This window comes from Giraffa tippelskirchi, chromosome 1 (genome assembly GCF_054371585.1).
Source record: "Giraffa tippelskirchi isolate mGirTip1 chromosome 1, T2T-mGirTip1v1.2.pri, whole genome shotgun sequence".
Lineage (NCBI taxonomy): Eukaryota > Metazoa > Chordata > Mammalia > Artiodactyla > Giraffidae > Giraffa > Giraffa tippelskirchi.
In genome coordinates, this window is record NC_137275.1 from 201,988,241 (window position 1) to 202,002,240 (window position 14,000).

At 41.2% G+C, this 14,000-nt stretch overlaps 1 protein-coding gene across 6 annotated transcripts in view; it reads left to right on the plus strand.

Annotated features, from left to right (window-relative positions):
* ROR2 (receptor tyrosine kinase like orphan receptor 2) overlaps positions 1-14,000 on the plus strand; it is a 275,853-nt gene that overhangs the window by 231,185 nt on the left and 30,668 nt on the right. For all 6 annotated transcript variants that reach the window (XM_081523855.1, XM_081523881.1, XM_081523871.1 and 3 more), the window contains 2 exons: positions 9,476-9,763; positions 10,549-10,579. In XM_081523855.1, the coding sequence (XP_081379981.1) occupies positions 9,476-9,763; positions 10,549-10,579 (319 nt within the window). The remainder of the gene's footprint in view (positions 1-9,475; positions 9,764-10,548; positions 10,580-14,000) is intronic.

The following is a 14,000-nucleotide window of genomic DNA, read 5'->3' on the forward strand; positions in this document are numbered from 1 at the left end:
TAGGTGAAGAGCAGGGAAGGCTCATATAAGGAAGTTCAGCATATATCTGGAAGGAGATGTCAAAGGAGAAATAAAGGGGGAAGGGAGAAACAGTATTTCATGAGATACTGATGGAGGATTTTACAGAATTCATGGAAGGCATGAACCTTCAGATGTTGGGTATAGCACTGAGGCCTGTTGAGGCTAAAATAAAAATAAGTTCATAGCTAGTGATACTTTGGAATGGCAAAGACACGGGAAATAGGAAAAGGAGCCAAAGAGGGGAGAGGTCAGATTATCCACAAAGGAATGGTAAGACTTGTAACAAAACCACAAAAGCCAGAGGACAGTTGTGTAATTGTCAGTCTAGAATTCTGTACCCAGCTAAACTGGTATTCAAGTGTGAAAACAACAGATAATTTTAGACCATGACCAAGAGTGTTTACAACCTTTTTTTTTTTTATGCAAAGAGCAAATGTGAATCAGGAAGAGCTCAGTTGAACCTAGGGGAAAGGAATGAGATGCAGGCAGTGTTGGCAAGGAAAGAACTTGTTAACCAAGTTGGCAAATCTAAATAAATTTTGTTATCGAAAATCATCAGTAATAAGGACCACTAGGGGCTTACAAATGGAGTGCAACTAAACATTGGGAAGCAATAATTCAAAGCTCTGGTGGTTGGGGTGGTGTTTGCAGCTCACAGCATTTCAAGGAGCTTGTATTTTGTTATATTTGGGAGACTTTGCCAAATTAGGTATGACTATAAAAAGTAATAAAGCTAACTACTTAAGTGTAACTTTTGAACAAGTAAAGGGAGAATAAAGGGGAAAAAAACAGAAGAAAACAGGAAGGAGGAATTAAAAAGCAAAATTAACACTTCAAAAATAAAATCTCTCAGTTAACAATCTCGTAGGTTAACACATATATACTTTTAAATTAGGATGTTAAATTATATGTTATTCACAAAATTCATGTCTAGTGCATACCCAGTTGCTTCAGTCATGTCCGACTCTTTGCGATCCTGTGGACTGTAGCCCGCCAGACTCCTTTGTCCATGGGATTCTCCAGGCAAGAAGACTGGGGTGGTTTGGCACGCTTTCCTCCAGGGGATCTTCCCGACTCAGGGATCAAACCAGCATCTCCTGCATTGCAGGTGGATTCTTTACGCATTGAGCCACCTGGGAAGCCCTCATGTCTAGTATACAATCATAAAAATCATTAAAAGTTAAAAATACAGAGTAGAACGACATTAACCAAAAATACTCTGAAGTAACTATATTAATATCCAACAAAATGGTTTTTTAGACATAAAAGCCTTAAATAGTGATATAAAGACTAGATGATGTAATAAACTTGAAGTTTATTGCACCCAGGAACATAGGTTCCAATATACAAACTCCACCTCACAGAATTAATAATGGCTATTTGACATATACACTCTCAGTTAGCATGTATCTCATTGAAACTAAAGGTTTCCTGATGACTTAGCAAGTAAAGAATCTGCCTGCAATGCAGGAAATGCAGGAGACACAAGTTGGATCCCTGGGTTAGGCAGGTCCCCTGGAGAAGGAAATAACACTCCAGTATTCTTGCCTGGGAAATCCAATAGATAGAGAGACTGCTGGGCTATAGTCCTGAGGGTCACAAAGAGTCAAATGTGACAGACCACACATGAACTCATGGTCACACATAGATTGAAACTAAGTATTTTTAAAAATTTGAGCAACAAATTGACAAATTTAATCATTGGGCATATATAAATCCCTGCACTGAACAATTAGAGAAAATGCATTCTTGCCAATCAAATGTGGAGCATTTCAGGAACTGACTGTACTAGGCTGTAAAGCAAATCACAGTGGTATCAAAGAGTTATCATCACACTAGACTAGGTTTTGTGACAGCAGTGCAATTAAAGCATACCTTTAATACATCATAGCCAAAAATTTATAAATTATAAGAGAAGTGGAATCTGACCAACCATATGGAGATTAAATAAATTAACTTATTTAATGGCTAACCCTTGGGAAATTTCTCATTTAATAAGCATACATTAGAAAAGAAAAAGATAGCAATTTTATCAACTGCAGAAGTTAGAAATGTAAAGATTTGAATAGATAATTACAGTAGGAGAGGCTCAAGGGCCAGTAAACCTTCCTAAGAACTCGAGCTCATGAGGAATTCTTAAGGTGTAACCTAAAACAATAGTACTATTTCATGTCCATCATATTGGCAAACATTTTAAAGCACCACCCCCCACAAACACCAAATGCTGGCAAAGTTATAGGGGAAACACTTTAGCTCAGACACTTTCAGTGGAGTACAAATGGTTTCAAGCACTTTTAAGACATAGATAAATGAAAGATTTCAAGGCCTATGATTTATCACTAATGCATGCAGGTGGATGCTTGCAAGGTTACTCCCATACACGTACAGGATGAGATATATACAAGTTGTCATTAAACACTGTCTGTACTAGTAAAAATGTAGAAACAAATTATTGCCCCTGAATTGGGAAATGGATAAAGAAATTGTGGTTTCTTTGTACAGTAGAATATTATGAAGTAATTAAACAAATGAACTGCATCAACAGAGAAACCCCAAGCTGACTTTGAGTGAAAAAAATAGCAAAGATGGTCTTTCAGGGGAAATTCTATAAATATAAGATGATATAAATATGCATTGTAATAGTGCATACTCATTCTCTGGAGAAATAAGGGAAGGGTGTGCTTTAGTTACACTTCAGAATGTCTTATTTTTTTAATTACTGTAAGTCAACATTCAAAAAACTAAGATCATGGCATCCAGTCCTATCACTTCATGGCAAATAGATGGGGAAACTATGGAAACAGTGTCAGATTTCATTTTCTTGGGCTCCAAAATCAATGCGGATGGTGACTGCAGCCACAAAATTAAAACACTTGCTCCTTGGAAGAATAGCTATGACAAACCTAGACAGTGTATCAAAAAGGAGAGACATCACTTTGATGGCAACCCACTCCAGTATTCTTGCCTGGAAAATCCCATGGATGGAGGAGCCTGGTGGGCTACAGTCCACGGGGTCGCAAAGAGTCGGACACGACTGAGCGACTTCACTCTTTCTTTCTTTCATATAGTCAAAGCTATAGTTTTTCCGGTAGTCATGTGTGGATATGGGAGTTGGACTATAAAGAAGGCTGAGTGCCGAAGAATTGATGCTTTTGAACTGTGGTGTTGAAGACTCTTGAGAGTCCCTTAGACTGCAAGATCAAGCCAGTCAATCCTAAAGGAAATCAGTCCTGAATATTCATTGGAAGGACTGATGCTGAAGCTGAAGCTCCAATACTTTGGCCGCCTGATGTGAAGAACTGACTCATTGGAAAAGACCCTGATGCTGGGAAAAATTGAGGGCAAGAGGAGAAAGGGGCGACAGAGGATGAGATGGTTGGATGGCATCACTGACTCAATTGACATGAGTTTGAGCAAACTCAGGGAGATAGTGATGGACAGAGAAGCCTGGCGTGCTGCAGTTCATGGGTTGCAAAGAGTCGGGCATGACTTAGTGACTGAAAAACAGCAACAACAAAGTCAAATGTGGTAAAATGTTTGCATAAAATCTTGTTGTTGTATACATTCATGCTAGTGTGTTAATATCTGTATTTTTCTCTGTAACATTTCAGTGTTAAAAATTGTTAGCTCAGAAATCATTAGTACTGAGTAGGAAGCAAGAGGAGATATGAGCAGTATGGAAGCTAAAAGGCTATATTATTTTTATTTGAAGAAAATGATATCTGCAAAGAAAATCTAAGACAATCAACTCAGAAACTATCATAACTAAGGTAGTTCAGTAACGTGGCAAGGTAAAAGAAAAATATACACGAGGGACAGAATAATGACCTCTCAGTGATGTCCATTTCCTAATCCCTGAACCTGGAAATGTGTCACCTTATTTCATAGGACAGGGACTGTCCCAGTGGAACTAAATTCAGGATTTTGATATGGAAACAAACCTGGATGATCCATATGGCCCAATGTAATCACAGAGGTCCTTGTAAGAGAAAGACAGGAAGGTCAGAGCCACTTGTTGGAGATGCTGATGATGGAAACAGAAGTTAGAGTGATATCAGGAAGGCACCATGAGCCAGGGCATGCAGGTGGCCTCCAAAAGCTGAGAAAGGCAAGGAAAAGACTCTCCCAGAGCCTGCAGAAGGAATACCATCTTGCCAACACCTTGATTTTTGGACTTCTGACCTGCAGAACTGTGTGACAGTGGATTTGTGTTGTGTTACACTACTAAGTTTGTGCTAATGTGTTACAGCAACAGTAGGAAATTTGTACAATATGTAGAAATCTAATAGTTTTCCCATAATAAATGCACTTATCTCTCCATCAATATCCCAATTTTTAAGTGGAAGTTATCAGGATGATTCTAAATTGAATCTGAAAGAGAAGTAGCCTTGAAATTAAGCAATATGCCCCTCAAAGTAACATTTGTTATTCTTGATGTCAAAATGTATTTCATTCATCTTAATGTAAAAAGAAAAAGATGTTGCCATAGCCGCAGGCCAAGATCAGTGGTGTTAGGGGTAAGGTTAGAATGAATAGAGGCTGTTTTGATGGGAGAATACCCTTTGTAGAGGTAACTTTCTGGCACAGATTTGACCCATGAGAAATAGAAAAGATCCGAGGACAAGAGGTTCTTGGCTAACTGCACAATGAGGGATCATTTGGATGGATGTGTTTTAGGAAAAGCAGGGGACACCCCCCCCCCTTCAAAGTAGGGGAGAGTATAGGAAGGGAGAGAACCTTGAACCAGAATCAAGAACCAGAAGCCTTGATACCATGGGCATAAATTAGATTTTCTTCATTATTTGTCTTTCTGATTTCTTCCTGAGGGCTCATTTTTGTTCACCTGCCTAAGGAGGGAGCTATGAATGTATGAAGTTGCGATGTTATCCACCCATGATTTTGGTCTCTGAGTTTCCCACAGAGCATAAAGGAGGCTGATTTCAGGCCTGGGTTGGGACATGGATGATATCCGTGGAGATCCTTCCTTTTGTCCATTCCCAGCTGGACAGGCCTTTTATATGCAATTGTACTTGGAACTCCTCAGATGTAGGTGCTGGTCACTTAGAAGCATTCTTTCCAGTCCTAGTGTCCCTTCCAGAGATGCTTCTCAGTGTTGTTTCTGGTCAGCTCTAAGTTCATTCTTGGATGGGTTTGGTTTTTCTCTTTCCTCAGCCCTTCAAAGCAGGATTCTTGGTCTAGGCTGCACACTTAGAGCTTTAGACAAATTCCCAGGCACTTAGTTGCATGATGCTCAGGTGGATATTTTTATCAGCTTCCAGGTGACCCCAATGTGAAGTCATCATTGAACCCCACTGGTTTAGATGGTGTAGAATGGAGAAGAGTTGTCAAGAACTCCACATGTGGACTAGATCACTTCACTAGCTTCCCCTTCATTTTCTGTAAATTGAGGAAGCTGTGCCTTCAGGAGTGAGTGTTCATCTGGTCAAGAGTGAAGAGAATCCATATGAATTGGGCACCTCAGGGTGGGAGAAAATCAGAGGAAGTCTTACCCTAGGTATGAGCAAAGCTGAGGGTGATCGCTAGTACTTTTGGAAGGATACTTTCAAGAGTGTGGCCCTCTTCCCCTTTGCCTCCCCTCTACCTGCTTTTACCTGGTTTGTTCACCTGGTCTCATCATGTCCATCCCTCCTCAGGAGGCATTTCCTGACCTAGGGACTACATTTTTAATGTTGTGTAGCCATCATTACTTTCTAGTTCCAGACATTTTCATCACCCCCAAAGGGAGACCCTACACGCATTTAGAGTTTCTCCTTAAATTCCCCTTCCCCAGCCCCTGGCAACTACTAATCTGTTTTCTGTCTCTGGATTTACCTGTTACAGATTTTTCATGTAAACAGATATAATCAAGAGTGCTTTAAAGATTAAATCAACTGTGTAAGGTGCTTGATTCCAGCACAAATGGATTTCTCCAGTCCTTGTTAGCTAGAGTTGATTAAGCATCGAAAAAGGAAATGCTGGCACTATCCCTGGTTAAGCCATCTGACTCCTGTTCAGTAAGTCCCCTACATACGGATGAGTTCTGTTCCTAGAGCATGCTCGTAAGTCCAATTCATTCATGAGTCCAAAAAAGTTAGCCTAGGTACCCAACTAATACAATCGGCTATATAATACTGTACTGTAATAGGTTTATAATATTTTCTTTATAAATAATACATAAAAACAAATAAGCACAAAAAATTAAGAAAACATTTTCAACCTTACAGTACAGTACCTGGAAAAGTACAGTAGTACCAGCTACATCACCACTGTTTTTGCACTTGCTTCCAGACATCCTGGGCTTGAAATAAAGATATCAAACTACTGTACTCTATGCAGTTCTATACAGTAAAGTACACAAAAGCGCAACCACTTGTAGAGGATGCATGCATGCGACAGTGTATGCCAGATATGTGAACTAACTTACATGATTAGACATGCGAATGCACTTTCAAATCTTTGAAAGTTTGCAACTTGAAGGTTCCAATGTAGGGGACTTACTATAGATGGTTTCACAGGGCCCCACCCGGTGGGTCAGGGTTAACATCACACTCTCCGTGCCCACATGAAAGGCAAACCAAGAAGAAGGTCATCTTCCCTATTCTGCATTTCTCAGAAAAGGAGCCTTCCTGGAAGAAAGACTAAGTCTAAATCACCATCAGTTATCAATCAGGGGTGTAGGAGAAGCTGTTCACTGGAGTGGTGAAGGAGTCCAGGTTTTCATACTCCTTCAATGTGAAAAAACAGGATATTCTTGAAAAGAAGTAGACAATGACAGTCTGTATTTAAAGTAACTGGACAGTCTCGAACTCTCCCCAGGTTTCCTTCTATAAGTTGTACAAAAGGAACCCTCTCCTTAACTTTCTCCTCTGAGTGGTTTTCTCCCTTTCTTCTTTCTTGACTAATTTTTTTTTTTCCACATTGAAGAAGATCCTCCTATATCTTTCAAGATATTTAGATGATCAGTGGAGGTGTCCCAAGTTGATGTATGCAAATACCCTAAAAATGGAGGGAGGTGGTGGCAGACTGCTTTTAAGCCAGTCCTCCAAATAGATGACTCAGTCTTAGCTCTCAGAACCCTAGGCCTGCTCCTTTTAGATTTTTGCTAGTCAGCTTGGAGACATAGATCCTTACACTCCTATGTCTGTGTCTCCCAGGAAGCCATGGAGTGTCAAAGGCCTTTGGAAAAACTGTCATCAGTGTAGAGATGAGAATTATAATTAAACTTGTACCAGAAAGAAGAGATCATGGTGATTTTAATCTAATATGTCATTTGCTATTTTAAGTTATGATTTGATGACTATTTTATATGCCCTACTGTGCTTTTTAGTGTTATGAGGCCTTAATGAAGCATTTGAATCTTAAACAATTTGTAACTACTTGGGTTCTGGCCAGAACACAGTGAAACGACGTGTTTGCTATAATCTGGGCAGCCCAGATTATACCATAGCAACTACTTCAGACTGTCAGATCAGATCTCATTTTGTTTTCAAAAATGCAGGATCTAGTGCAGGAGCCTCAGTAGGAACACAGGTCTCCCCAAGTTGAGCCTGTGTGGTTAATGAACAACCATGACATCCAGAATGTCACCTAGTTGATTTAGCCTCTTTCCAGGGTTTTGTCATTAACATTTCAGTTACCTTCCGGCTTTGTGTCATCAATAAGAATTCTCTTCTACAACTTAATTCACTGCATTAAAAAGGGGGTTGGCTAGCAGAAAATAAAGGTTGAACCTAATAATGTTGTTAATAATAATCACAAATAGTAATCAACACTAGTTAGTGACACCTCTCTACACAGATATATACCCACTCTTGTGAAGGGAAACTATCTTCATCTTGAAATTTGCAGCCTCCTGCCTCTTTAGCTTCTTCTGTCTCCTTCAACCAGCCTGTGAAACTTATCCCCGGGGTCCACTAGAAATCCTATAATTTTTCATCCAGTTAAGTCAGTAATACAGATATGTGCCATCTTTCCATCTTTTACTTCATTAAATAAAACAAAAAAGAGACCAACCAGAAATCAAGACAAAAGATTTAGAACAGTACTATCCTTTATAGTCTTTTTCAGATTGCTCTGTTGTCTTAGTTTGTCTGCAGTGATCTCATCTCCTGATGATTGATTGTCTTGTCTCTCTAGCCTTAGCGGGTTTTTTTGGTGTTATGGAATTTTAGTGTGCATGTTTATCTTAACAGAGAGTATCCCTCCAGCCCCTGACCAACAGCATGTGTGCTCACACACACATGCACACACACGCACACACACACACACACACAAATCCCTCCCAACTGCTGTCTGTTTCACTTCCTCTTGTTCCCCATGGTTTGTGTCACTAGCTGAGAGCTCCTGACTGTGATTGAATGGGGCCCCATATTCCAGGGCAGCATTTCCAGCCCCACTTGCTCTGTATTTCGGGTACCTTTAGGCTCTGTTTTCCCTCTTGAATTTGAACCTGGGATGGTTTCTTCCTGCTCCTGCCATGGGTGCAGTAGGACAGAGCCTTCAGCAACACTCAGCCTTGTTATTTTTGTTCTGTTCAGACCAATGATTAGCTTGTTTGTGAGGATATCTTTGTTTTGTCACACACTTTCTTTTTCTCATTTCCTTATTGTGGCTTGTGTTTGATGGTGTGGTAGGAAAGAGGATGGACTTTCTGAGCATGAATTTGCTTAATAAATTAGTGAGATTAGATTAGATTTAGTGCTTGCAAAGAGAATATGATCCTCATTATTTGCAGATTCCGTATTTTCAAGTTTACTTATAACCTAAAATGTGTTTGTAACCCCAAAATCAATTCTCACAGCATCCATAGACATACCTACAGCAGTCAAAATTTTGAATTGCTGATGCACATGTTCCCTGATGAGCTTGTACAAAACAACACTCTGTCTAATGCCCCAGCTCGTACTGTAAACAAATGTCCTTTCCATGGTCTGTTTAGTCCCATGTATTTGCATTTTTGTGCTTTTTGTTGGTGACTGGCTATTTAAAATGCTCCCAATAATGGTGCCGAAGTGCTAGCTGGTGTTGTAAGCGAAATAAGTGCCTTAGGGTGAAAGCATGCATGTTAGATAAGCTTCTTTCAGACCAAGTTATAGGGCTGTTGGTTGTGAGCTCAACGTTAATGAATCAACAGTGCTTATTAAATAAAGTGTCTTTAAACTGAAGCACACTAAACAAGGTTCTTTATTGATCAGTTGGTGAGAATGCTGTGAGCATAGGCAATCAGGAACCTAACCCTGTGTTTCTTCAGGAGCAGCTCGTTCCCTATTTGCTCCTTCAGTGTTGGAGGCAACATTCTAGAATATAATTACCCCCATTAAGCCATTAAGGAGACTGGAAGGTTTGTATGTGAACATCAGACCTTCCCTGAAGCAGTTCCTAGAAGGCGCCCCAGGGAGCCCTTTCTCCCAGTTCTCACTGACATTTGCTCTTCTCTGACTCTTCTCCTTTGCAGGGTACTTTCTGAATTTTCTGGAGCCAGTTAACAATATCACCATAGTCCAAGGCCAGACAGCGATTCTGCACTGCAAGGTGGCGGGGAACCCGCCACCCAGTGTGCGGTGGCTGAAGAACGACGCCCCCGTGGTGCAGGAGCCGCGGCGCGTCATCATCCGCAAGACGGAATACGGTTCCCGGCTGCGGATCCAGGACCTGGACACGACGGACACCGGCTACTACCAGTGCGTGGCCACCAATGGGGTGAAGACCATCACTGCCACCGGTGTCCTGTTTGTGCGACTCGGTGAGTGGGCACAGCCCCCGGCACATTGCTTATCAAATAGGAAGGTCCCCAGCCACCGAGTACAGATTAATTTGCAGTTTAAAACTGAACACACACAAGCAACAGAGAGGAAATCAATAAAACCCTTCCCTGAGGCCTTTCCCATTGTGCGTGAGGTCCCCAGCGTAACCTGTTACCCATTTGCTAGTAATAAAAGAAAATACACGCAGATGGAGGGGTCTATAAACCTGGAGTGCAGAAAATAATGCCAGACATGTTGTGTGTCAGGAGGTCACCCCCATGGGGGAGGCCCAGGTGATCCAGACAAGCACCCACCCACCCACGAAACCCGACCCAGCCCAGAGGATGAGTGGGGAACAGAAGGTGAGGACAATTCTGTACTCTCGTGCTTATCACAAGTGGCACAAAGCAATCAACTGGCAGACAGAAATGTATCCCTTTCATCCTAGTTATGAGGAGGTCCCTACAATGCCCCAGCCATTTTGTCACCAGTGAGTAAGACAGATCTTGTGAATCAAGGTTAGATGAGAAGAAAGAAAAGACAGCAAAAATTTACAAAATATCTCCCGATGTTTCTGCATCAACAGAGAGCCCCCCTTCCATCCTCAGTGGTTTTTGCCATCCCTGGCATATAATCTTGGGCAGGGGCAGAGCTGGAGGCTGAAGATGGCTCACCACAAATGAGCACCCTGGGCTGCGGTTGCCTTTACCACGGGCCAGATTGGAAAAAAATTTATTCCAAATCATGAAGTATTAATAACTTGTCTTTTTTTTTTTCCTTTTAGGTCCAACACACAGCCCAAATCATAACTTTCAGTAAGTATCTGCTTTCCTCAAACTATTTTCTCATTCTTTGCGGGCTTCCGTTATGTAAGAATCCAGGCTATAAATTGGGCAAACATATGTCTTTGCTGAATTTGCTAGAAGTTGGCTAGACTTCACACAGGGATGGCAATGTGCTTGCTTTGGGCTGGAAAACGGTTGTATTTTCCATGTTGCTGCTGCTGCTGCTGCTAAGTCACTTCAGTCACGTCCGACTCTGTGCGACCCCATAGACAGCAGTTGAGTGTTAGGGAAAAAACCATAAAAACATTGATAGTTGCTTTCAGAGATTATGACTTTACAGGGCAATGGGAGGCAGAGTAAGTGTACAGACCATTCTTCTGGGGCTGCCAGGACCCTGATGTCCCAAGAACATTGAAACAGGGAAGTGGGTACATGCATGCTAAGTCACTTCAGTCGTGTCCAACTCTTTGCAACCCCAGGGACTGTAGCCTGCCAGGCTCCTCTGTCCATGGGATTCTCCAGGCAAGAATACTGGAGTGGATTGCCATGCCCTCCTCCAGGGGATCTTTCCAACCCAAGGATTGAACCCATGTCTCTTACGTCTCCTGCATTGACAGGTGGGTTCTTTACCACTAGCGCCACCTGGGAAGCCCAAACAGGGACGAAGTTACCCTGAAATCTCAGCACCACCCATAACTGCATCACCAGCTACAGTCTATGAAATGTATGCTCATGGAGCCTTGGGGACCCTCCACCATGGGGTGGGGTTGGGGTCTCAGACCCGCTTCAGAGCTGAGGAGACTGAGGCTCAGAATCTGGCTCACTGATCTTCACCTAGCTGCGGGCAAGTTCTGGCTGTGAGCTCAGGCCTCTCTTTTGCCGATACAGCATCTTTTCTCCTCCAGACCTCACAGGTCCGTGAGAATCACTCTTGTCAGCCTCTGTATTTGAGGTTAGCAGCGGCTGTGGATCCCTCATTTCCTGGACAGGCCATTGCTTCACCTGCCAAAGTTCTGAGCAGTGGCACAGACACAGTGTTGGTCAGCCAAGCAGTGTCTGCGTATCTGTGTCCCCCTGCAGCCTCATAAACACTGGCCATTGTGCTGAGGTAGGGAAACACACCGTCTCACTTTGGTTCACTTTTTCACATAAATTAATATTGAGCTTGACATGTTTAATTAACAGTGTCAGTGTGTTTTACATTTCCCTGATGGTCTTCTTCCTGCTCCCTGTCTGTGGGAATTCCTGTTGTTTCGCACATCCACAGTGGCCACTTTGTTAGGCTGGTGGACAGTTTCTTTAGAGGAGATTGTGGGGAGGAGGACAGGCAGAGACACAGGATGCACCTCTCGTAAGAGAAAACCCTCCAGTGGCGGGTGGATGCGGGAGGGTACAAAGGTCACATCCCTGTCACAGTGTGAGGACCCATTTCTCTTATCTTGCAAGATGACTCTCACATCCATTCATTTCTGCTGCTGGGAAGGAGGAAAACTGATACTGACACTGCTTTGTTCTCCTTTTCCTGTCACCAGTGAGGCCGTGATAGACATTTCCTAGCTTACGGTGCTTCTTTGTCAGCTGGTTCTTCATAGTCTTTGCCTGTGATCCTCACACTGTTTGTTTCTTAATTCTTTTTAATAATTATATCTTATTTCTTGCTGGAGAGGATGTAGAGGAGAAGGAAGCCTCCTACACTGCTGGTGGGAAGGTAAATTGGTACAACCACTATGGAGAACATAGTGGAGGTTCCTTTAAAAACTAAGAACAGTTACCATATCATTCTGCAATCCCACTCCTGGGTGTATATTCAGAGAAAACCATAATTTGAAAAAGACATCTGCACCCCTATGTTCATAGCAGCACTATTTGCAATAGCCAAGACATGGAAGAAGCCTAAATGTCCACTGACAGATGGATGGATAAGAAGATGTGTGGTATATAGAGAGTGGAATTACTCAGCTGTAAAAATAAATGAAACAATGTCATTCGCAGCAACATGGATGAACCTAGAGATTATCATATTAAGTGAAGTAATTCTGACAAAGACAAATACCAAATGATATCACTTACAGGTGAAACCTAAAAAGATGATACAAATGAACTTACTTATAAAATTATTTACATAAAGAATAGACTTAGGATTATCAAAGTGGATAATGGGGTAGAGAGGGGAGAGATAAACTAGGAGATTCAGATTAACAGATATACACTGCTATATATAAAATAGGTAAACAAGGCCCTATTGTATAGCACAGGGAACTATACTCAATATTTTGTAATAACCTATAAGGGAAAAGAATCTGAAAAAGAATATAAATGTGTAACTGAATTGCTTTGCTGTACACTTGAAACTTACACAAATTGTAAATTAACTATATTTCAATAAAAAGAAGTGATTAAAACATTGAAAAAATAAAAATCACAGAAATTGATGACAAAAATTAATGTCTTATTTCTTGATTATGTAGAAGTTAATATTTTCCTGTCATTTATTAATAATTATATGGGTGTTTATGTTGTCTTGTTAAAGAACACACTAATTTCTTTGAAGAATTCTGATGTTATTTTGATTAGAATTGCAATGAATTTTTAGATAAATTTGGTTAAAATTAATATCTAAGTCAAATTGTCCTATCAAAGACCACTTTCTTTGTGTTTTAAGATATTCTTTTCCATGACATTTTATTATGAAAAGTTCAACCACATGAAAAAGTAGAAAGAATTTTATGGTGGACATCCAATCCATATACCTGCCAATGAGATCCTGCCATTTACATTTTACTGTGCTAGCCTATTTTTACATACATTTCCATTCATCAGTCATCTAACTTTTTATTCATTTCAATAAGTTGCAGATATTTGTTCACTTATCCTGAAATATTTTACATACCATTATGGATTATGTATCACTTAGAAATATTATGGGAATCATCAATAAGAGTTCAACATCTGTCTACTTACTATTCTCATCTCTTCTTTTTGAGTTAAAACTTGCATACAATGAAATGCACAGATCTTATGTATTCTATTAATAAGCTCCCAAAATGCAAAAACCTCTGCACTCTAAACCCTGATCCAGGCACAGAACATTCCTACCATTCCAGAAAGTTCCGTGATGCAACTTCTTAATCACTACTCCCCCACCCCAGGCAATTGTTGTCCTGACTTTTTTCTACCATGAGCTAGGTTTACATGTTTCAGAGCTGCACACAAATGAACTCCTGTAGCACGCAGACACTTGAACCTGGTTTCCTTCAGCTCACTTCAGTTCAGTTCAGTCGCTCAGTCGTGTCCGACTCTTTGCGACCCCATGAACCGCAGCACGCCAGGCCTCCCTGTCCATCAGCAACTCCCGCGGTTTACCCAAACTCATGTCCATTGAGTCGGTGATGCCATCCAACCATCTCATCCTCTGTCGTCCCCTTCTCTTCCTGCCCTCAATCTTTCCCAA